The sequence below is a fragment of the Idiotropiscis lumnitzeri genome, chromosome 20 (genome assembly GCF_059441095.1).
Source record: "Idiotropiscis lumnitzeri isolate Australia: NSW breed Sydney's pygmy pipehorse chromosome 20, RoL_Ilum_1.0, whole genome shotgun sequence".
NCBI classification, from domain to species: domain Eukaryota; kingdom Metazoa; phylum Chordata; class Actinopteri; order Syngnathiformes; family Syngnathidae; genus Idiotropiscis; species Idiotropiscis lumnitzeri.
In genome coordinates, this window is record NC_142410.1 from 9,880,863 (window position 1) to 9,905,201 (window position 24,339).

The 24,339-nt window shown below is 44.1% G+C and overlaps 2 protein-coding genes across 4 annotated transcripts; one reads left to right on the forward strand and one right to left on the reverse strand.

The window, feature by feature from the left end:
• Positions 1-961: 961 nt before the first annotated feature.
• On the reverse strand, positions 962-15,299 carry ccdc186 (coiled-coil domain-containing protein 186). 2 transcript variants are annotated; one of them, XM_088283756.1, is made up of 16 exons: positions 15,151-15,299; positions 13,349-14,235; positions 13,133-13,259; positions 12,662-12,790; positions 11,401-11,613; positions 11,197-11,316; positions 10,386-10,490; positions 9,883-9,981; positions 8,313-8,399; positions 8,099-8,241; positions 7,689-7,944; positions 6,929-7,118; positions 5,913-5,993; positions 5,551-5,773; positions 3,929-4,148; positions 962-3,852 (listed from the first exon to the last, which is right to left on the reverse strand). In XM_088283756.1, exons 2-16 carry the CDS (start codon positions 14,224-14,226, stop codon positions 3,766-3,768), a joined length of 2,958 nt encoding a protein of 985 aa, XP_088139882.1. In that variant the 5' UTR covers positions 14,227-14,235; positions 15,151-15,299; the 3' UTR covers positions 962-3,765. The 2 variants fall into 2 exon arrangements, with proteins under 2 accessions (XP_088139882.1, XP_088139881.1); XM_088283755.1 differs by having other exon boundaries at positions 5,901-5,993.
• A 436-nt stretch (positions 15,300-15,735) lies between these two features.
• Positions 15,736-23,538, forward strand: tdrd1 (tudor domain containing 1). Of its 2 annotated transcripts, none has more exons than XM_088285325.1 (25): positions 15,736-15,855; positions 16,097-16,245; positions 16,332-16,369; positions 16,451-16,505; positions 17,177-17,291; positions 17,672-17,741; positions 17,831-17,911; positions 17,989-18,168; positions 18,233-18,376; positions 18,464-18,629; positions 18,695-18,772; positions 18,855-19,031; positions 19,098-19,205; positions 19,308-19,478; positions 19,764-20,027; positions 20,268-20,399; positions 20,487-20,594; positions 20,668-20,835; positions 20,970-21,284; positions 21,508-21,624; positions 21,717-21,848; positions 22,320-22,487; positions 22,559-22,927; positions 23,284-23,327; positions 23,408-23,538. In XM_088285325.1, exons 2-25 carry the CDS (start codon positions 16,110-16,112, stop codon positions 23,495-23,497), a joined length of 3,426 nt encoding a protein of 1,141 aa, XP_088141451.1. In that variant the 5' UTR covers positions 15,736-15,855; positions 16,097-16,109; the 3' UTR covers positions 23,498-23,538. The 2 variants fall into 2 exon arrangements, with proteins under 2 accessions (XP_088141451.1, XP_088141452.1); XM_088285326.1 differs by having other exon boundaries at positions 17,834-17,911.
• The last annotated feature ends 801 nt before the right edge of the window (positions 23,539-24,339 follow it).

The following is a 24,339-nucleotide window of genomic DNA, read 5'->3' on the forward strand; positions in this document are numbered from 1 at the left end:
GAGCGAATGAATGGAGTACAACAAATGTGAATTTTTTGTTTCGTTTTTTGAAAACACGCAGGCCAATTATATGCTACGTTAATATTAGTCGTGACAAGACGAGTATTTTATTTTTTGTTGGCTGATCCTTGGTGTAAAAAGTTTGAGCGGCACCTGGTGTGGTTTTAGTCTGTCAGGCCGATTATCCGTTTCCACAGAGCTCCCATCAGAAAAAAAAAATGCTTTGGCCATTTTCAAGTGTAGTCATCCAAAGCCGGGAGGAGAGTCGGCATATCAGCTCGCTAAAAATAGCCTCCTGGCAACTTGAAATGGTTACACAGTATCAACCTGCTGCGTGTCACTGCGCCTGCAGTGGACGAGGGAGGAAAAATGAAAAAAAAAAAAAAAAGAAGAAGAATTGGCATCTGCTCAAAGTAAGATGAAAGGCTGGATTTGACCTGATTGATTGCCGCATGGGGGACGTCTCAAAGTGCCTTCAGCGGCCTCGTCCGCACTCAGGGAAGGTTAGTTAATAGGCGAGAAGCGCTTTTAGAGAGCAAGGGTGGCATTTACAATTGAAAAATATCACACATATTGTTTATAAAAGATTTAGGAGGAAAGTAACTTTGTAAACCAATTATTCAGTATCATGAAACATTCACATTTTCAATTTTTATCAATAATGTCAACTGCCTGGGCCAGATCAGCTGGGGGTGTGTTCACTTTTGCAACGTTTCACTGTGACGCAGGAATCTTTACCGTGCTTAAATGCCAGCATGAGCCGCGCTGCGCTGTGCCGTGTGACCTCCAGCTTTGCCGACTGCGCTCCTTTTAGGAGGGCGAGCGCTCTAAATCTGCCTCGTTCACAAAAAAGGAATCGAAACCTGCCTCGGGAACACTCGGTTCCATTTTATGGCATTCACTGGAGGTGAAAACAGCAAAATCAACAATAACGTTCCACAAGGTTAAGACGCATATTTTATTACCTTGAGCCACTATATATATATATATATATATATTTATATATATATATATATATATATATATCTACAGTATATACACATCATCCAGTATTTACAAATCAAATGTATTTACAAGTGTATATTAGAATCACAGTTTGAATATTCCACATTGACAGAGCCCATTGAGATCATTGCACAGAACCAGAAAAAAATATTCAAATAAAAAAAAAAAGGGTGGAAAAAAAATCGGAAATGATACATCACATTTTGTGTAGTCAGTTCAAAGCTACCCTGATTGTTTTATCGGAGCGGTGGGAATCCCATCAAAGCCCCTTTCACGCTGCTTGTAATAATATTGATGGATTTTCTACTTCACACCAGATGCTGATGTTCATAATGTGCAAGTGGACACACTGTTGTGTTGTGTTTTGTGTTCCAAGCTGGCGTTTCGCCACCTCACTCGTTGCCGTTGTTTGGTATATCGTGAACGGCGGACGGATTTTGTCACGTTTGGAGCCGTCACAAAGGCGGCCAAAAGGAAATGGCGAAATTACGGGAGCGCCGTGTTCAACACCTGACACACCAGCATTGTCGTGTTGAAATCAATTGTCGCCACGCATCAAATTATCCGGTTTCAGCGCGTGAAAGTGGCAATAACCCGCTTCGCTGGGTTCTGGATGAAAGGCACAGGCGCATCAATTTCACGCTTCCGGCTCTCATGCGGCTATTTTGCGGGATATCTGCGTGAGAGAGGACATTTTTGTCTGATTTCTCCAAAAACAATCGAGCTGGGATTTTTCAGCCCCACACAAAGCAGCCGCCGCGTGAGATGGGATCAAATAAAGACCTTTTGTATCGAGCGACCGTTGTTCCCTTCATCTGGTATGCGCGTGCGTGACCTAAAAGCAAAGAGCGATCACGGCGCCGAATGGAGCAATCATCAAAGTCAACGCGGTTCGAGCCAATAAGACCGGACAAGTCCGGCGCGGCCGTGTAGAAGCAAACGTATGCACATACATCGGTTGGACCCGGAATGACAAACACGAAAACCAAACTACAGAAAAACTAAAAGGAAAAGAAAGGACACACATTGCACTTAGTCCCTGGATAGATTTTTGTACGTTTTGCAGCTACCAAGCAGGAGATGCGTCGTCTGAGTGACACTTCAAAGAAAGACAAGGACAAAAGTACCTCAACATTAAAGCCATTTCCCCTCTAAGCGAAAAAAACGAAGCCCTAATTTACATTCAAAAACAATGTGTGGTCAAGCCCCTGTTGTGAAGCGCATAAAGAAATTCAACAAATATTGCTTAGAAAGGCCCAATTTTGACACCTACGTGTAATCGCATGTGATTTTTAACGTGGATTTAATGAGACAAATCAACTCCCTGTCCAAAATCTTAATTTGAGTGCACAGCATTAGGTGGAAATTGAGTAATATCTCCTTCGAAGCGTCAGATTGAACGTCACTCTCGTGTGCATATGAAGTGGTGCCTTGAGATAAGAGTTGAACTCATTTGATGAAATGCAATTAATCCGTGCAGGCCCTCGCACACACACAAAAAGCCAAAAATGTTTTTATCAGAAGAAAGAAATGCACTCAACAGTATTCATGGGTATGAAAACATACCAATGAAATTGTTCTACTTCTTCTGTGGTGACTAGCGACAGTTGGCAAACCAATATAATGGCACGTTAACGTCAACGTGAATTGATAGGAGTCGCTATATGTTGTGAAGTGTGCTGCCGCCATCTAGTGGTGGGGGTCTGAAGCGCATCTCAAATTTTGTTCGTATCTCAAGACAAAAAATTGCGCTTGTGACGGCTCATATTTTGTAACACTCGCAAGTCAAGACACCACTGTACTGCATGTCTACACCGTCTTTAAAAACAAAAATGCATAGAAAGTGTTTCGGAATTTTTTTGCTGCACTGTTGAGCTAATGCAAGAACAGCAAATGTATTTTTTTCTAATCGCAACTATTTTATTTTGAACAAAATGGAGGAACAGGTAATGCAAAAATGGAAGCACTCAGTGAAATCAGGAACTAGCCTCGTGTACAATTTAATTTTTGCGGGGGGGGGGAGAAATCATTGTGCATTTCCGATTTCCTTCAACGAATCATTCCAATCAAAAATTTAAGGTGAGTGGAATCAACTGGTTGTGATTAGTGAGAGGGGAAAAAAAGCAAAAATGTTTGAGGTCATTCTTCCATAGTTGATTAAAATTAACAGCAATATTCTAAAATATCTTACTCAAGAAAAAAAACGGGTAGGAACAATCCGACTCTGGGAAATAAAATCATAGTGGAAAAAAAAAAAGAAAAATCACATTCAGACTGGCCTTATGTACATTTACTTCCATTTTAAGTTACGACGCTTGCAAATGTCGAGCACCGCGCCACAAAATGGCCGCCGCTTCACATAATGGAGTGCTACGTGTTTACGGGGGCAGGGCAAGCAGCTTTTCAACTTATCAAAAAATAATTTGGCATTGAGGTTTAATTGGCGGATGGCGTCGTCGAACAGAGACGAAACGAACCCACGTTCGGTCCAATTTCTTTGGAGGAACCTCCACCGAAGAGCGAGTCTACATTCACAACGGCGAGACGTCCTCGGAGGAGTCGCGACGCGGCTCACGGCGAGGACGATCCGTCGTACCCAAGCAGGTGCAAAGTTGGCAGAGCAATTCAAGTAAGTCGGAAGGTGACGAAGAAGACGAAGAGGTGCTCTCCAGAGAGGATGCTACTGGCACGTTTGAGCGAGTCCTTCACGTGTTCGGAGGCAAGCCGACCCGAGGTAAAAAAAAAGGGGGCATCCTTGCCTCACTTCCTCCTTGCTCCGTCATCGACAGGATCTCGCTGCTGCTTGATCAGCTTCTCGATCTCGGCGCCCAACGTCTGAAGGCTCTCCTGGAAAACGCAAAGCCGCGATGTCAGACGTCCGACGTTCACTCGAACGGGACTTCAACGCGCGCCCGAAACGCACCTTGAGCGTGATGTTCTTCAACAGCGTGTCCTCGAGGACCGCCTGCAGCTTCCGGTTGATCTCCAGCGACAAGTCCAGCGTGAGCCCGCTGTCGGCCGGGTGGGAGGTGTACAGCGACGCCATGATGCCCCCCCGTCGACTCAGGTGGGCCTTGTTGAAGTCGGACGCCTCGGACGAGAGGGCACCCGACTCTTCTCTGAGCACGTAGCTCTGGATGATTCTGAAGAAGACGAGACCGCGTTGTCGCATTGTCCTCTTACGATGCCAAAGTTGCATTTTGAAATACCGACGCTAATTTGAGCCAGCGAGAGCTAGACCCGCAAAAAAAAAGGGAAGTCAGCATTTCACCTGGAAGGAAGATAATAAATATGCTGACTGAAAACCTGCAAAGGCGAGAGCATATCGTTGCAAATACCTTCTTGCATGCAATCCTTTTTTAATTAAAATCTTTTTCCTTCTGCATCCTAACCAGAAAATTTAACTAAAAGATTAGAAACCAAATGTAAGTGCCATCTAAACTAAAAGTTTGTGAATACTTACCTGATACTTAACTAGCTGTGATCTTGTCTAAAAAAAAAATATATTATCGCACATCCTTTTAATTTTTAGCCATCCGGCGTTCATCAAGTTGCCGTGGAGGGGAAACAAAAACAAAAAGGGCAGATTGTTCTTCAAGCTTTGGAAGGTGTTTGCACCACGCCGCTTCCACATCCTCCTTGTCATTCAAGTGACAATTTCACCAGGCTATTTTTAGCTCGCCGACCGTGGGATCTGCCCTGAATTGTAATGTAGGTTGAGCCGAAATGGCAATTGACGCATATTCGCTGAGAGCGATCTGATATCGCTCCATCATAGACCATTTTGCTAATCAATGGATTTAGCTCATTAAACGCAAACGGATTTCGTGGCAACGGCGGCGAGAGTCGATAAGGTGGGAGGGAGGGGGGACTCCCTGCTTCGCCGTGTCTTGGCCGCGGTTCACTAGGGTGCCATTGTGCCGACGTCCTTCACACACTTTTAATTCTCGGAGGCCACGGCTGTAATTATGAATCACCGAAGATGCCTGCTAATTCATTCTTCGGCTCCCCGTGCCTGCGACGCGGCTATAAATAGCTTTAATGAATCTTGGCGCGCAGGGCGACGCGTAGGTACGAATTTGTAAGTGACTGTGTTTGCATATTAAGGGGCAGGGGGGGGTGGGCGGGGCTTGTCATGAATTCGTCTAAGCATATGCTGTCATTCAAGGTCAATGGAAGCGCTCATCACGCCATTGATACACATCCCAAGAGGCCATGGAATATTCGCTGCATTCAATTAGCCATTTTCCCAAAGCGGGTTCATTAGAATGCATTTATTCATTTTTATTTTCAAAGGGTAAGAGACTCTATTTGAAGATTATGTGACGAATGTCATAGCTGCTCCAGCATTTTTTTTTAATTCAATGTGTTATCACATTAGAGACACAAGTGATTCTATGCAAAAAAAATAAATAAAAAAAATAATTAAAATGAATCATTAATAAAAACAATAATAAATCATAATAAATAAATAAATAAATAAATAATAATGATAGCATTGTCACGACAAGTTCATTCCTCGTCGCCGCGTTGGCTGCCACTCACTTGGTCTTTTTCCGGATCTCCTCCACCAGTTGCTTGATGTGATCCTCCATGAACTCGATTTTCTCCTGCTTGCGGGCCAGCGCCTTCTGCAGACGGACGATGCGCTCCACCAGCACGGCCTTGTCCACTTCCGGGAAGTTGTCCACGACCACCACCGAGGGACCCGAATGGCTCTCCGGCGAGCGCTCCTCGCCCACGCCGCCGTGCCGCGCGTTCAACGAGCCTTGGGGGAGGTAACGGCTCATTTAAGCAGTCGGCAAACACTTCATTAATAGTTACAAACAAAACTAAATGCTCTAGCTCCCTTTTTTTTTTTTTTTTGTTTGCAATTTGAAAGATTTGCGACAAACCAGGTGAAGCACCTGAGGAACTCGACCGGCTGCCCATGCTGCCGCCTTCGCGGTCGCAACCTCCGTTCTCAACCTGGTCCAGTCGCTTTCGAGCTGAGACAGAACAGAAAGAAGGTCGGGGGAAAATTAATTTCTTGCAATAATATAAAAACACGATGATAATAACCAAATTTAAACAAACAAAAGAAGAGCATGACTCTATTCTCGAGCTCTATTAACGTGATGAAATTATTTTCTTTCTGTAAATATGAGCGAGAGGACAACGAGGCACTCTATAGGCCTCCCCATTTACTCACCAACGTATGATTGCATAATGAGATTTTACAATCCAATGCTAATTTTTTATTGATTACAAAATGTAAAATAAATTGTAGTGGTTGTTTGGACAAAAAGATTGCTTGCAAAGAAGCATAATATTTCGGGGGGGTGCGAACAATGGAGTGCAACAGCGAGGAAACGGCGTACCGTTTTTGCACTCATCAAAAGAGGATTGTTCAGCCTTTGCAGAGGTCCGCACTCAACTGATTACCATTCGCGGCAGCAATCTATTTCTATCTCAGCCTGAACATTTTGATTTCTCACCTAATTACCTTAACCTTCACGTCAGTGTGTTCATTATTCATAACGCGCTTCAATCATGTGCATTTCAAATCCTGAAATATAAATTGATGCCAAAGCAAAGGCTTATTACGTTCCTTACGTCTGTGCTCATAAAAGTGACGCGGGTTGAGAAAGAGTGCACGCTAAGCTCAGAAAAGCTCAGAAAGTTATCATCAAGTCTAACTGACTCCGAGGAATGATCACAGGCCGCCTTAAGGAAACCTGAACTACCTTCCAAGCATACATGATCGGAATGCTGAATTTGCCGTACGTGACTCGAGAAGCAACTGGACGTTTTTTTCACCTCCTCCATTTCTGTACATTATGAGAGGCTCCTTAGAAAAAATTTGTCCCCTGTCGGGAATCCCCAATCTAAAAATGTCGCTCATTACGCTCTTATTGGTCAGAATTCCATCTGGTTTCCTGACCTTGCGTGAGCTGCTTTGTCAGGTCCTTGATGTTGGCCGCCTGCTTCCTCTTCTGAGTCACCAGCTCGTCCCTCAGCTCGTCCACTCGCGTCTTGAGTTGGCTCAGTTGGCCTTGCAGCTCCGTCCTCTCCTCCTGCAGGCGCCGCACCTCCTGCTGCCTCAGCACCTCCTCCTGCTTGAGCCGTCGCGACTGCAAGACGGAGGACGGAGAGGCAATGAATGAACCCGACGTCCGTAATGGGATGATAGTGATGGGAAAATGAAGCTTCAAATGTGCTTCATGAATCAGTTGTAGTACTTTTGCACTCCTGTAGATGGCGGTCTCTGGTCAACATTGGGCTGACTTGCCATTTTTTTAAAGCCTTTATTTAAATCAAAAGCGCCATCTAGAGGACTCAAAAATACAACCACTGGTTCATGAAGCAAATTTGAAGCTTCATTTTCCCATCACTAGATAATAGCTCATCTAAATAAGGAATTTTTTTTTTTTTTTTTTAATACGGCTCTTCAATCAGGTCTCATTAGATTACGCAGGTGTACCTAATGCCGAGGTTAGTGTCATTCATGATTTAGCCCTGAATGGCTTGGCAGGAAACATCACTATTATTATGCGATGTACCTGTTGAGATCGTCCTCATGTTAATTTAAAAAAAAAAAAAAAAAAAAGCGGCACAAAACAGCCATGTGGCAGAAGCTAAAGGCTTAATGAGTTCCAGTCATGTGTCACTTGACGCGTGATCCATCAGCGAGCGCTCCCAACCTTGTCGTCCAGGGCGCTGTTGGTCTCCTCCAGCTTGGCTTGCAGCCCGGCGAAGCGGCAGCCGAGCTGATCCAGCTGGGACTGCAGGGCGTTGCTCTCCGACTGCAAATGCGCGTTCTTGCTGCTGAGCTTCTCGGTGAAGCCCAGCAGCTCGGCCTCGCGCTCGCGGCTCCCCTGCACGTCCCGCTGGAGGTCGGCCATCTGGTTGTTCAACGAGTCGACCTCGTCGCATCGAGACGTGAGCTCTTGCTGGTCCCTGCAATACATGGCGTTAAAAGCATCAATTCACCGGGGAGAGGTGTGCTATGAATTGAATTGATTAGTTAGTCAAATGAGCCGAGAAGTAGGGCAGAAGGCTGAGAAGCGTCACGAAATTTTCTTTAAAAAAAAAAAAGGAGGGATCAAGTTACCGCTGATGCTGCTCCTGAAGCGCGACCATCTTGTTGAGCTCGTCCCTCTGCCGTCCGATCTCGGCCTTCTGCCTGTTGATGATCTCCCGGTACTTGCTCAGCTCGTCCTCCCAGCGCGGACGTTCGTCCTCCAGACACTTCAGCTGCGGAGCGTGACAAGACGGTTGGCGGAGGCGTGGACGCGGGCGAGCGCGCCATGTGACGTGACACAAACCTTGGTGCGAAGGGTGTCTAGCTCGTCCATGCTCTCCTTGTAACTCCTCTTCAGGTCGTCCAGTTCTTTGGCCTTCACGCGATGTACCTGCCACGGGACGCAAATCTCTCAAGCACACGAGAAACTACTTGCTAAAAGGAGCCAAATTTTTAGGCACATCCGATAAAAGCACGATGACGACGAGCCGAAACTAATAATGTGAAAAGTCTATTTTATTGAAATATGTCTTTGAATTGATTATTTGTGTTTTAAACTATTTTATGACAGCATCAATGTGTGGATTCATTCCATAAATTTAACTTAATATAGTGCAAAACTGACAGATGAATTCAGAATTCAGATCTCCAAGTGGATTATTTTATTGTAAAAAAATATATAAATATATATAAATAAAATAAATATAAAATAGGATTTAATTAATATTTACATTTTTTTATTTTCACTAATTTGTTATCACCAAATTGTAATGGCAAATTCAAGAATATCTTACAATTATAGATTTTAGGCATTTTTTGTGTGAATTTTCATTCGTTTATATAATCCATTTTCCATGAGCCAGAATCTAAATTAATCTCTCAAAAAACAAACTATAGACAGGAAACAGTAAATAAACCAATGACGTCCAATAGCTCCATATTATTTTCCACAATTCTAAAATTCAACTCCGCTCCCAACCGCTCCGTGAAAAGCGTCATCTGTTTTATTTTTATTTTACAGCCGCGTCATTTCAATCAGCGTTGCCTTCATGTGAAATTGTTTGTGCGGTGCGCTCATTAGCGACATGAAAGTGGCGTGTAATGATGTTTTTGTCTCCTCTTTTAAACAAAGCCATTAACGCGACTGGTGAGAGTCAACTTTTCCAAGAAGCTATTAGTGGTGGGCCGCCGTATCCACGACAACCTGCCACTAAATGAGACGGAGGGAAATGTATTTGCTCCGTTAATTCATGACTTGCCCGCTTTTTTAGATGCTAATGGAGTTTCGTTATGTCTGATTTATGACCGTCTCTTGAGCATAGCAAACTACGAGAAAGGAAGAAAAATCCCACAGGGTTTTGTTTGACTTGTTCATTCGCGAACGGCAATACTTAATGTAAAGGAAAAGCCATATTATGTTTGTATTAAATGCGAAGGTTGGGACGGCACATTTAAATGGAAATGTTGACGTGGCAGCAGCTTTAAGAGCTTTCTATTCATGCATTTCAATTTGAGGCTTTTTGGGGGTAAATGAGCGAGGCGGCGAGAAGACAGGAAGTGGGTGATGGGGTCTGAAGACTCTGCTTCATATTGATTATTTCTAGGCCATTTATTTTTAAAGTGTCCTTCCTCTTAGAAAGGAGGAGGAGGTGACATACACAGCAAAAAAAAAAAGAAACAGGCCATTGTGTTTGGATTAAGTCCACGCTTGTGCACATGCGTATCACTTGTTCCCTTGCTAAGGCAATTAAGCTTCTGAAAGTGACGGAGAAATAACCCAGTGACTATCAGGTGTTGATTTCCATTGAAATTAAAAATGGTACATGCGTTAAAAAAATCAGGATGTCATTTGCATGTGTACAAAACAGTGTCACCTCTAATTGGTCCGTTTGCTCCTGCTTGTGTTTCGCTAATTCTCCTTTGGTCTCCCTCAGTTTAGCATCCAGCTCATTGGATTTGATCTCTTCTGATTCCTGTGAAACCCCCCCAAAAAAAAAAAAAAAATATTCAAAGACTGCCTCATTCATTGTTTTGCCGTTTGTTTCGCTTCATTATGACGAAGATGAAAATAGCTCTTTACCACCCCCTCAAGGCGCATATGAAAACTGCAGCGAAAATAATTATCACGCATTATCCAGTCATCCGTTTGATGGATTTCATGAGAGAAAATTGATTGAGAAATAGGAAAATCAATACATACATAAAAACTTTTACTGAAAACTGCACAACTTTTGTGGTTTTGACATTTTGGACAAATTGTTCAAATGATAATTGAGCTCAATGGGGAATTTTCTTCAGTTGGAAAGTCGCCCAGCGTCATAAAAGAGATTGTGCTTCACTTTATTATTTCATAAATATCCTGCAAAATGTGTCCGACCTGGTACGTTCGGATCATGTCCTGGCAGTTCTTGCGGATCTGCTCCGTCTCTTCTTTGGCTTGCGTCAGTTTGGACGTGACGTCCCTCAGCTTGTCTTTCGACTCCTGCGCACGGAGATAGATGCAAACATGATTCATTCATGGAGGAACGGCGTCTGCCAAACATTCATTCTCATTTGATTTGCTTTTGCGGCGCACGTAACAAATGGATTGCTTCGGCGATCATTTCATTCGTCTAAAAATAGGATGTGGGTTTGAACTTGTTACTGAGCATTTAATCCGAAAATGGCTTCTGAATCTTTTGTGTTGTGTGCATTTGTTAGGGCGAGGATGCGCAACAGACAAAAAGATGTTTGCCTTTCCCTGGGGGGAAGTTGAAAATAAACGTTTTTTTTTTTTGGTTTGTTTTGTATTGGAAACAGTCATTAGGAAGAAATTGCTCCAGCCTAAATGACGCGTTTCCTGCAGGTTCATTACCGTGTAATTGTCATCCCATTTCATTGTCAATCAAATCAAAAAATAGACACAACTAATCATTCTTTTTATGTCAGGAGCGCCGGCAATTTAAAATGATTGTCGCCTCTTGTGAACAAGAAGGCTGAATCGAAATGAAGACATGACGCGTTCAAACATTTCAAAATAGCATTTGAAAATGTAGAGCGAGTCAATTTCATTAACTTAATAAACCATAAGCGTAAATGCCCATATTCCCCGGTGATAACAATCGAAATTTGACAAAAATGATTGGAACACATGCTTATTATTGATGTATTAAGTAAATGAGAAAAATGGGGAAAAAAAGGACACTAGCCTTGTGGGCGTCGGCCTCACTCTTAAGTTTGTTCTGGGCCCATTTGATCTTGATAAGATGAGAGTTATTATCCTCCTTCAACTTTTCCGCCTCGCGACTCAGCCGTCCGACCTCGCCTTCCTGAGAACAACGAAGCAAAATGCCATGCAACGAAACACCTTTTGACTTTGCGGAACGATCATTTTCCGAACAGACAAAAAAGACCTTGGCGTCGCACAGCTGCTGCAGGCGGCCTCTCTCCTGAGCCAGCTGGTTCCCTCGCAGGGCTTGGCGGTCCACTTCCCTGGTGGCCTCTCGCAGCTTCTTCTCCAAACTCTCCTTGTCCCGCCTCAGGTCCAGGGCCTCCTTCTCGCCACGCACGTATTTCATCACCATGGTCTCCTTCTCTTGGCGCGCTTCCTCGCACTTCCTGTTCGCCTGGAGGGAGAGTCGGGGCGGTTTATATCATGAGAGCGGCACACCGACGTACGAGTTTTGCAAGATGCAAGCCGTTGCACAAAGTGTGACTCATTGACTCTGCGTGTGCATCTTAATTTTAAGAGCAACAATGTTCTCAACGCGCTAGACTTGACTTCTGGTGAACATTTGGCTCGCGGGAATTTCTACTCTCGTCTCTCGCATTTTGTGTGGACGGTGTTTGCTGTGATCCGCTTGTTCGACAGCAGAGGAAGCGTGTGCTCGGTGACACCAAGTGTACCTCCCCTGAGACGGCCAACATATTTAAACCTCTCTGAGGCAATATGTGATAAAAACGCTGCTACTCAAGCTCTTACTGTTCAATGGACGGTGAAATTGAAACTTCTCGGGTGTGACGAAGGGAAAGAAAAAAAAAAAAAAACCCTCAACAAACTCAGAATGGGACAATGTGGTAACCCAGTGTGCACGGTTCCGGATGAAAAAAAAAATGGCCTATTTGCTTTAGAGTTGATTATTTGCAATAACAACAAGTTTGACGTGCTAAAACCTCACCTTTCCTGTTGCTTAAGTTAAGCACAGTGCAAAAATCAACAAAAAAAAACAAAACAAAACATTGAGCTAACAGAAAAGAATCAATATTTTTGCACTGAACTGCGTTTATTTTGACTCCACAGCCAAATCCAGTAAACTAAAATACATTCTTTAAAAATAATCTGTCTGCTTTACAGTTGCCACAGCTCGTGTTGGTCATGCTCGGAATTATTAAATAGATAAAAAAAATAAATAAAAGCCAACGCATTAAAATTATTTATTTATTTTTTTAGATGATTTTTATTTTTATAATGAGGATGCATCAAACCTTAATTGTGAATATTAAGACTGAGGCTACAAATTGAAGCTAAGTAAGCAAATTCTTCCCAAAGCCAGTTAGCCGAGCGTAAACTACGCGTGAACACTGACCCGACCAGTGAGTCACAAAAAAAAAGGCTTACCAGAGCCGCATGACTCATTTATCAGCGAGCCATTTCGTACCGGGGTCTTGTTTTACCTGTTCCAGGCGATGGGTCATTTCTTTCTGCATTTGCGTCAAGCCAGCTTTCGCCGCTTGTTCCTGCTGAATGACTTTGTCTCGCGTCTCCTTCAGCTCCCTCTGCAGCTCCTTCACCGTTCCCTCCAGCTGTCAACACAAACATAGATTGAGGCCAACGTTCTCGCGGCAAAAATGCCGGGCCTCGACCACGCCGAACTTGCGACACAAGAGACGCTCGTTGCAGAGAAATCGGATTGTTTTATTGTTGAGGCTTGTGTCTGTCTTAATTGCACCCTTTTTTGTCTGCGATGTAATTAGTATCAATCTGTCTATTCCTTATTTTAATTAGAGGTACTTAAAAAATATAAATCATAAAAAAAGATTGTGATCAAATAATATCCACAACACTGTTGTGGTAAATAATAAAAAAAATAATTGTATCCAAATACAGAAGCGACAACAAGCGCAATATAAGAAAATGGAACTAACATTTCTGATGGCGCCCAAGTGCTGCTTCTCTCTCTCCGCTCTCTTTTTCAGCTCCTCTTTCATGTCGTCCTTCTCGGAACAGATGCCCAGGATGAGATCCTGATGTCTCTTGTTTTCCTCCTGCAACCTTCCCAACACATCACCAATTTGACTTAAATCGATGCAGATGAGACAAATAGTGACAAATACACAAAAGAAAAATCTCGAGTAGTATACCTCTGGATGGACTTTTCCTGTTGCGCGTACTTGTACTGGACACACTTCTCAAAGACCAACATGCAGTCTTCCTGCTCCGAAGGAACTCCATTGACGGGTGGGCTTCCTCTCCTCCCGTCGTCTTTTTCAACTCCAGGAAGCTGACAGGACATCAGCTCCGACTCCAGCTCGTCCAACAGAGACTCCTGCGAGAGGGACCGCTGGATCTGCGAAATCAGCATCCGGCTGCAGTCCGTGTCATACGGGCTGGGTGTCGAATCGGAGGGCGCCGACATGTTGGCGCCACTTTGCGGGCTGGAGGTGAGCGAGGAGCTGATGGTGTCCGAAGTCGGGGTGGAGGGGCCGTTGGAGATGCCGGATGTGGTGCTCGTGGAGTCAGGGGGGGAGTTTTTTGAAGTGGTGTGGATCGACGGAGAGGACCGACTCTCGGCTAATACGTTTTGGCTCTGTGGTGACGGCTGGTTGTCGTTTGAAGAATCATTGCCAAAAGTCAAGCCAGGTTCTACAGAGGGGGGGCTTTCAACTGCGTCAGCTGGGGCCACCAACGAGCCTTCATTTAAAAGACAAGGTGGCTTTTCCTCTTCTGTTGAACACGTAAAACTATCAGAGTTGTCATCAGAGACCAGCTCATCCCCTCCTCCTTGTTCTTCGATCGTTGTCTTGGCAAAACAATCCGAATTAGTTTTGTTAAAGTCACCTTTTGTCTGCACACATTCTTCTGCTGTATAATCACCAGACGTGGGTTCTTGTTTTTCTACTTTAGATGTGCAATTCTGGAGCGGCTTCAATGGTGGGAAATCACCTCTCAACTCCACATCAGGCCCCTCCATCACTTGCGCATCCGAGGCTGGATCAGGTTGCTCCATGGCTTCTTCCATGCATCAAATCTGACCAATAGAGGGCGAGGAACAACACAAAGGGAGACCGAAGGGTGACAAATATAGTCTTAAGCTATTTATTCAACCTATCATACCTCGAATAAACTCATACTTCTTGCTTGGTCGGGTTGTGAGCAGAATATTTGTTATAAATGGTGTCCACATGATTGAATGCAGCATGTGCTCATTTGTCAATGTGTCCGGAGGCAGGCAAAACAAGTTTACATTTATTCCTAAATTTATAACAGGTTTTGTCTACTCATTTGCGATCCATTTGTTAAATAGTTGACTTTAGCCTATTATCCTCGCCAACCTCAAAGGTAGGTGTGGTCATCTTGAATTCAATTCACTATGTGGCACAGATCACCAGAAAGCTATGCCATTCTTCTCTCACGCATCGTGTTAATTGTAGAATGAAAACGTGACATTGGTCTGTAACGTATGAATTACACAGCTAGAAATCCAGGTTTCAAGCAACAATAGGCGTGGATGCTTCTTTTGACAGGTGTCAGCTGTCAAGATAACAAGCCATCACGTCGTGATGGCCTTATTCGAGAGACTTTTGGTCACACCTTGTAGATCGCCAAACGAAATATGCTTCTTAATGGCATTTTGTTCCGATTTGTAGCCATTTAAAGCGAGCTACTATGCAGGCGTTAGCAGGCAAGGTTATCAGCTTGCTCGTAGCTTGCTGAGGTCCTACACCGCTGTTATTAAATATACATAAACAGCAAATGCCAGAAGAATGTATTTTAATATTACAATACCAGGCCATGGTTCATTTGTAGCGTTATTCAATTTAGATTAGCTCTAGCGATAATGAAAGTACTAAGCTAGCCCACCGCAGGCAGCTAAGCTATTACGACTTATTTCCGTGAAGGAAACAAGCGTTTGGAATAGAATAGTGCGATCATATTCACCCACCGAGTGTGGTAAATCCATGAGTGGAACGATTTTCCAGGCAGCTCGGGGTGAACTTAAAGGTGAACTTTGAGCCGTGACTCTTTTGTGTCTTGCCAGCTGATCGGCCCAACAAGTCGTTTTTGCTATGACACATCAACAAATATGGCCACTGCTGAGGGGGAACGGAAAGAAGGCGTGAACCAATGAAAACAAAGCTTTTTGTGACGTCTCGGGTAAGACGCAGGATAGCTCCTCCCATTCCTTTCCGTCAAAAGATTTTTAAAACGGCCAAACATGCGATAAAAACAAAAAGTGTATGTAAAAGACGTAAAATAATGTATTTAAACAAAACACATTCTCAATTAAATTGTATTATTTATAGTTTATTCAAGCACAAAAGATTAGCCATAATCCTAATAACGTGAATATTTTTGGGCGGGTAATGTGCATGTAGAATAAGTAAATAATACTTCTACTTCATAGTGTTTTTTCAATTTTATCTTATAGTTATTTCTTTAAAGTTTTGTCAACTATTTCCGCATAATTTCAGAATCACGTAAACGATATTTCACAAACCAATCAAAATCAACAATTTCCCTTTGAACCTTTCAACCAATCGGCTGCTTGTGTAATTGCGCATGCGCACCACACTACCACTTTTTCATCAACTTCACGCAGGTGAAAGCGCAAATTCGTCATAAAAAGTTGGACTATTCGTTGGTAATTGTAAGTTGTATCGAATTATTATCATTTTCGGGCGCTGTTATGTTATATTGGGTCGGCGCATTGTATTAGCTCTGTTATTTCCCCCAAACACAACTTTTCAATCAGGACCTAAAGTAGCTACCTGCTAATTTGCCTCGTGGTGGCAGCGTGGGCCTGCCACTAATTAGCGGTTGAATGTGCCAAAAAACACTTGGACTTATATCGGAAATATTTTATTCATATGTGTAATTTGTAATTATAGAGCGACAATTGCCATGAACAACCCATTTTCCTTGGTGCGGCCTAACCAGCCGTTGCGTAAGCCGTCATCCAGCCCGGTCGAGTGTCCGCTTCCTGGGCTCGTCTTACCCGCTGGTAGCCCCGCAAGGCCGGACTTGTCACAAGGAGCCGGTAAGCGCCATCAACAATTCGCTGTCATGACTCAAACATTTCTACCACTTATGTCTGAACGTCAGTCCAATTTTCTTCATTTGTAGGCCCTTTATTGCCACCGGCTAGTGGAGAAAAAACAGCTGTATGTATTTTAATATAAACTAAGTAATATCTGTTTGTCAACTCCTAAAAAAAAAATGACTGTTATATTTCCTCCATGAAGGTACTTGGTTCCATGCAATCATCTGTACTCCTCTGCCACTTTTGTGGTAAGCAAGGTAAGTAAAAAAAGTGACCTTTTATGAAAGTGGGACAATAGTAGGTTTACAGCACTCTTAATTGAATTAATTTATTGAATATTGGCAAACCATTGAGTCTAGAACAAATAAAGTGAGTTTCAAAGCCGTATATTGGCCGGTATTGGCGCATGGCGGCAAGATCATTTGAAGCGATGGAAGAAAGGATGCAAAGTAAAATGTTACCAGGTTTGAATGAGGGAAAGAAGGAAGGCAGGAGATAAAGGAAGTCTAAAATAATGATAAAAATATTTTAGATGGAACAAAGTATGAGGAAAGTTAGGAACAAAGGAAGGAAGGAAAATACTAACTGAGGCAAGGAAGGCGGTCAGGAAGGCAAGAGGGGGAAAAAACAAGTCTGAGGCGCTAGGAAGTAAGGCAGAATTGCAGTTTAAGCCATGGAGGGGAAAATGGGAATCAACCAAGACAAAGGAAGGATATATGAATCAGAAATTTGTCTGAGGAAAGGAAGGAAGGAGGCAAGGAAGGAAAACTTGCCAGGGCAAAGCATGTCTAAGGGGAAGTAAGGCAGGAAATTGTTGAAAAACTGTTGCTAACAAATGAAATAAAATGAGCATGTATACCTACTTTTTTTTGTTTTTGTTCAACACATAAGATATTTGATTGTGATGTTTTGTTCATTCGTCTTCCAGGGAATTTACGTTGCACTCGTTGCAAGAAGGCAACCTACTGCTCTGGGGTGTGCCAGAAGCAAGATTGGAATGGGCACAGACAGATTTGCATACCCGCTGGCCCAGAGCTCACAAAGTAAGCCAACTACTACCGTAGACATACAGGTTTATAATACCGAAAGTAGAGAGACACAGATATTTAGAGACAATTAGCTCCACTTAATTTTCTTCAGTAAAAAAATTACCCAATTTTCCAAATAATGGAAATGTTACATTTTCGCTTTTTGTTTTCATTTACAAAACTAACAAAAATAAAAGGTGTAAAGAGCTCCCATATTCACCAACATCTCGTATGAAGTGAACTGAACATTAAAAAATATTTTATCAGTCGTCAGGCGTTTTTTTTTTAATTTATTTATTTATTTTATTTCAAATAAAAGGCTGATGCCAATGATCAGCCCGGCCAATAATCGGTTTATTCCAAAGTAAAAGATCCTTTTGAATTCCATTTTGAAGGGAGAAGCCCAATCAGGCTGCTGCTTCGCCAACATTGGCAAACGACGCCACCCTCCTTCAGGATTCCAAGGTAATTAAACGCCTGGCCTGACACTTTTATGCAACACAATAAGACAAATCTTATTTTCTTACTGATTGCTCTCCCTCTGTGCAATGAAGCAGGTCCATGCAATGGAGCCCCGCAGGGTCTATTTGAAGGACTTGCATACCATAAAGCTTAATAAGGGAACCGATATTCAGGTAATTACACCTTAAATGCCAAGAATCAGAAATGTGTTTGCATTTTAAGTATTTATTGATTGAGGATTTTATTTTAGGCATTCGTCGTGGAGTTCTACAACCCTGGCAGATTTTTCCTCCTGGTCCAAAACCCTGAGCTGCTGAAGACTCTGCAGAGTATCAGCAGCCAACTGCAGAAGACCCCCAGCTGTCCCTCTGTGCCCCCTTACGTCCCCTGTGTTGGAGAGGTCTGCTCTGCGCAGTTCTCTGGCGATCTGGTAAGAAACAACTCGCAAAGTAACACGACTGCTTGCTCTCATGCTTTGTTTTTCTCATGACTAGCTTTGGTACCGAGGCCTGGTCCAGAAATTGGCGGCTGACAAAAAGTCTGCGCATACGCTTTATATTGACTTTGGAAATGAGGAAGACGTCCCCGTGGACAGGATGAGGCCCCTGCCTGCTGACCTTGAGCCATTTCATCCTTGTGTTAGTATACAAAAAATAATGACAGTATTATATGTTATAGGGAAGTGACGGAAAGCTGATGCTCCTTTTCTGAACGATTCTCCTCAGGCAATGGAGTGTTGTGTTGCTGGCGTAGAACCGCTGGATGGAAGCTGGTCCAGTGAGTGCTGTTCAGCAGTGCAACCGCTTCTGGCTGGCCGCGTTGTGACTTTAAGGCTGGTGGAAACGCTGAAGAATGTTCACGCACATGCTGTGGACATCGAGCTTGCCATGGGTACAACATGCTTTGGGTGGTCGTCCGCTGTGTGGCATAAAGTTGACATTAAGTCTTATTTTTAGGAAAGCGACTGAGCTCAGTTCTCATCGATCGCGGTTTTGCAAGAAAAGCAGTCGATTCACCAACAGTGAAAGATGAGAGTAAGCCTGCATCGCTCACTTTTTCCAAGACCTACGTGTCATCAAGTTGACAGTGTCTGTGTTCTTTTGGGGCGTCCCTCAGATGCCATGTTGAGTGCTTCCTTGGAAAATTATAAGCGACAATCTCAGGGGAAGGACGACAACACCTGGGCTCAGCCACCCGAGCCGCTCACGCAAGCTAAGGGGGACTCCTTCTCGGTCGTGATTACACACTTCCATTCACCTGATAACATGATTTTGCAGAAAGTGGAGAATGCCCGTTAGTATTTTGTCAAAGAACCTGGTATGTTTTGATATTTTGAGACTGAAAGTGTTGACTTGGCAGGCGGCATTCAGGAGTTGCATCTGAGTTTGAGACAGCATTGCAGTCAGGTATCTGCGCCGCAAAACTTTAGACCAGCACCCGGTACTGTTTGCTGCGCCCAGTTCACAGGTACCAAATTTGCGTGATTTAAAATTTGATTCCTTCAAGTTGGACGTTGTGGTCCTAAATGTAACTTTGTATATCCTCTGTGGCCTGCTTGTGGTCTTCCAGAGGACAAGCAGTGGTACCGAGCCAAAGTGCTGGCGTACTCCTCTGAGGAGCGCGTCTGTGTTGGCTACATCGATTTTGGAAATTCTGAGGATGTGGACATCGGCCACTTGAGGCCCATAAGCTCCTCACTGCTCACCTTGCCGATGCAGGCCGTTCCATGTGGTCTCGCAGGTGAGTTCCTGTATCAATGATATGATAAGATGTGCCAAAAATAAATGTATTTAATTTTTTACTTCTTGTTCGTTTTTTATGAAACCTGTTTTTTAAGCAGCTGTTTTTGTGCAAATTGGTCACCAATAGCTTTCTCATAGCTTTTTTCTGTGCCAGTAATCTTTAACTTGGTGTTATGTTGCCCCCTTGTGGTCATTAATGCGCTGCTGCTTCAATTGTTGTCTGTTTGGAAATGTGCGACCTGCATTCATGCTCAAACTAGTTCTGTCATCGTGATACTTCCAGGGATTCAGCCTGTTGGTGAGAGCTGGTCCGAGGGGTCCCTGTTGGCCCTGCAGCGGAGAGTGTGCAACAGAATACTTCATGTGGAGATTGAAGGGGCGCATGAGGGTAAAGCTATGGTCGTCATGGTTGATGAGACCAGCGACCCTCAGGACAACATGGCTGAGCTGCTCATCTCCGCTGGCTACGCCTTGACTGCTCCTGCTGCTGGATCTCTTAAGGCTGACAATGTCCCACTGACTGAGCAAGCTGCTCCAGAACCACCTGGTAAGAAAAATGCAGTGGAATCTCAAAAACGTCGTTTATTGGGACACCGTTGCAGTCATGCCAACAAGACAAATTAGTATGATAGAACCAGAAAGTGGAATTCACGAAGAAAAAGTGTATTCATCTGTTAACAATGATACATTAGAATATTCAAGTAAATTTTCAAAAAAAGTTTCAAATAAGGAAAGATATTTTGTTATATACTTAGCGATTGTAGTAATTTATTGCTGTCATCTTCAGCGCCGTTGCCTGCATGCCAGCCTCTGTCGTGGTCGTCAGTCAAACTTCCCACCGATGGCCAGACAGTGATGCTGTTGCCAGTCTTCATCAACAGCCCTGGGGAGTTTTTCTGCCATTTTGATAATCCTGCGGGTATGCGCACTTCTGGTGACTCAAGATCGTTTTGAAGACGAGGCTCGCAAATGTGATGCTTGTAAATATATATTTTTTTGTTGTTAGACAATCAATCACTGATGGATCTCAAAGCGGATTTGCAGCAGCATTGTGAGGCAGATGCGACGACCTTTGAACCCAAAGTGGGGGAGCCCTGCTGTGCCATGTTTCCAGGTGTTTGCACCAAAGCACATTTTTAATGTTTATTGTTTGGGAATGTTTCAGCTCACACTTTCTGCTCCCTCAGGTGATGGCGTGTGGTACCGTGCCATGGTCAGCGGTCAGTCTGAAGACAAGGTGGCCGTGAAATTTGTGGACTACGGTTACAGCATGGAAGTGAAACGGGGGCAAGTTCGCTCCATTACGCCTCAACTACTCCGGCTGCCCTTCCAGGCTCTTCAATGTTTCCTCTCAGGTGCACAAAAATTGCCCTCCTTAACCGTACCACAGGGCAGGTGACACGTGTGTCTGTCTGTGTGAAACTTCCCCGTCATTCATTTGCACACAGACACCAATGTCAAAACGGTTCTTGTGTGAATTTTCTTTCAGATGTTGAGCCCTTCGGTTCAGATTGGAGCAGTCAAGCCACTTTGTGGTTTCAATCACAAGTGGCAGGCGAAAAGCTATCCGCCTGTGCCTCGTCTGTCACAAAACAGGGTTACGCCGTGGAGCTGGAGTGCAAAGGTCGCAGTATCGCAGCCGGCATCGTCTCCAGCCTCTTAGCCAGACGTCCCGGAGAAATTACCGAAAATGTGCATATGTCAATGTCGCTCGAGGCTGAGCAGCGAGAGGGCGTACGAGAGATGGAGCACAGCCAAACACCTGACTCCAAACAGATGACCGCCGAGGAGAAGCTGTCATTAGGTCAGCGTGCTATAAATCAGTAGTTCAACTTTTTACATCATGTGACCAGCACTTACATATTGTTGTGTCATATTTTTATAAATGTTGAGAGCAATGAGGGAAAAACATCGTTTTATGACTGAGGAGCCCGTTAATTCCCACTACCCGTCTGTGACGCTGCAGTTCACGTCTTAAATAAATGTAATGATTGCCACATGATTGGAATGTAACCCTCCTCCCGCAGTTCCGACCTTCCCAGCGGACTGGAAGACAGTGGCGTTGCCCATCAACGGGTCATTCAAGCCTTGCATCGCAGCTGTTAGCAGTCCTTCCCTTTTCTATCTGCTCAGCCCCAGCCAGGGTCAGAACATCTTTCAATGTCATTCTCACCACAAAGCATTCCCACTTGCTTTGATCTGCAACTCTCTGTTGTTGTTGTCGTCGTCGCTGCAGTGGATCAGCACAAGCTGTCGGAGATGATGCAGGAGCTGGCGGTCTTCTGCGGCAGCAACCAGGCCACTTTGTCCTCATGCACTGACAAGAGCGAACTCGTCCCCGGGGTCGCCTGCTGCGCCCGGTTCACTGGTGAAAAGCACACGTTCAAACTCTTAGTGTGTTATTTAACAAAATAAAGTTTCTGGATGCTTTTTCTTATGTTTGCTAACGTGAGACCCCACCTGCAGTTGGCACTCGGAGCAGGTAATTTGCTGTCTGCGAGGACATATCATTACACAGTGTGGACACATTACCGAGCAGAGGAGCGGCCCTCTTTTAAACATGACATGCAATCGACATGGCATGCCTTCCTCAGGCCGACTAACAACAGGGTCCACTTTGATGGAGTTTTCAGACGGCTGCTGTGAAGTGGCAGGCAACATTACGCCTATTGTCAGGTTAAGCAGAATGAAAATGCTTCTCAGTGTGTGCAAACAGGAGTGTTACAGGAAAGTAACACAAATGAGTTGATGTTCATCCAAAGATGCATAGAGCATTTAATTGTGACCTCTTGATGAATAAATAATATTCACCAAAATGTATTTTTTTCTTCCCCACTAGCGGATGACACCTGGTACCGTGCCGTGGTTGTGGAGGGTGGCGACAATGAGGTTGCGGTCGTCTACGCCGACTATGGCAACACTGAAAATTTGCCAGTATCCCGCATTCTTCCCATCCCTGAGCGGCTGTTGCAGCTCCCCTTCAAGATCGTCCGCTGCGCTCTGACTGGTGAGTAGAGTTGGGCATCATTTTTTTTAAACCCGACTGCTTTATTGACACCATTTCCGCTGCCTCCGCAGGCAAGGAGCATTTTCCTGCCCAGTGGCCACAAGAAGTTCTGCAGATGTTCCTCAACTTGTTGCTGGACGGAATCCTTGCCACCGTGCTGTCTTTCGACGGCTTCAGCAACATCCTCGCTGTCAGCCTGCCCGCCGAAAAGGGAGGAGTCCACGTCAGCGCTCTGATCCTAGATGCGCTGGAGAGCCAAAAAATCCCGAATGCACCGATCCTGTCAGCTGCCACCAAGGCTGTGGAGATGGAAAGCAGCAGCACCACTCAGCCTGCCGTAAATAAGGTTGTGGGAAATACAGCGGACGCAACTGAAAGCGTTGAGCAGACCACCCAAGGTCCACGGCAGAGAAAAACATCAGCAGCGGAGTTCCCGAAGAGTGGGTTGAATTTCGATTTCCTAAATCTGTCATTCTCAGCTAGTGGTTTGTGGATGACTGGTAAAAAAAAACAAAAAAAACTTTCGTTTGGGTAGTTCAGGTTGCAGGTGGCAATCGCGGGAAAGGTTTTTAAACGCTTTATCTGGGTCTCATTTAAAAAAAAAATAAATAATCACAAGCGGACTTATATACCCTGTACATATTTGTTCAAGGCTATTTTTGGAGAAATAGATTTTCTTCATGAACTTTTATAAAGTTAGGATCAATGATTAGTTCCACATGTCGTACAGGAAAAAAGTTCCCTCAACCCTGGTATTAATCCCCAAATGTGATTCCTCCGTTTTTGACTTTTCTAGATCCCACAACTCCTGCAGGTTGTTGCCCATGCACGGAGCCAGAGGTCTGAGCTGCTTTCCTTGACAAAATTCTTTTTATATTTGAGCCGCAGAACCACCTTTTTTGTTTCCCCCCCCCTCGCAGATGCAGCGTTTGGAGCGGATGATGGAGCGGATGATGGAGCGGATGGAAGACATGATGGGGCTGTTTCTTTCCTCACCCAAGCAACACTGAACGCTTGCACATTAAACACAGCTGTTGTCATTGTTCTCAAACACTGTTCGCCTCTCTTTTTATGTTTGTTTTGAAACAATTCTGATACTGCTTATGATCAATTACAGCATCAATAAGAGTGACTAGTAGCGAGACTGATACCCAATCGCCAGGCCACAATGGGTTAAGTTGTCTGTTATATCCAATCAGACAAGCTTGAGCCCTTGAGTAGACACTGCTTATAATCAATTACAGTATCAAATAATATAATAGTCACAACTCATGATCAATTGCTATGACTTATTATTAACTTCAGGATCGCGGATCGTCGGCGACTTACATGGACAACAAACGCTTCACTGCGTTAAACAAGCGGCACATTTGATTTAACCCACAGTATAAAGTGTACAAGCAAGCAAGCAAGCAACAATTGTATTTCAGCTCATAGATTACATGCAATACATAAATCTCATTACCGTGTGCTGGAAGGACGGAGAGCCCCAGCGTCCTCAGTAATGCGAGCAAAAAATACGATGCTGGGCGTCCGCGCGTAGAACCCTCAGCCGACTCTACTTTCGTTTTGCCTCCGTCACATTCTTATAGCCAATATCGCACCCCATCCCCTCCCGTTCGAGTGCGCTTTGATGGTTCGCATGGCCCTTCGCACAACTTTGGCCTTTGCCAATCCTCACTCCCTTTTCGTTATCGACTGTACTTTTTCGCATGAGTCAGACATTCCTGGTGCTTAGGCCCTGTACGAATTCTCTCCAATTATTCCCGTTCTCATAACACATAAACACAGACATCTACTAACGCGTGTATATAGGTATAAAATTTTATGCAGCATTTATGTGGTAAAACAA

Bases quoted from the DNA above. Each gene is read 5' to 3' on its own strand.
- ccdc186 (XM_088283755.1), bottom strand. From the start codon at position 14,226: ATGGAAGAAGCCATGGAGCAACCTGATCCAGCCTCGGATGCGCAAGTG. The intron at 13,260-13,348 runs GTATACTACTCG...TGTGTTGGGAAG, and splicing joins CAGGAAAAGTCCATCCAGAG to GTTGCAGGAGGAAAACAAGA. The intron at 9,982-10,385 runs GTCGGACACATT...GGGGTTTCACAG, and splicing joins ACATGATCCGAACGTACCAG to GAATCAGAAGAGATCAAATC.
- tdrd1 (XM_088285325.1), top strand. From the start codon at position 16,110: ATGAACAACCCATTTTCCTTGGTGCGGCCTAACCAGCCGTTGCGTAAG. The intron at 17,292-17,671 runs GTAAGCCAACTA...TCCATTTTGAAG, and splicing joins GCTGGCCCAGAGCTCACAAA to GGAGAAGCCCAATCAGGCTG. The intron at 20,595-20,667 runs GTGTTTGCACCA...CTGCTCCCTCAG, and splicing joins CTGCTGTGCCATGTTTCCAG to GTGATGGCGTGTGGTACCGT.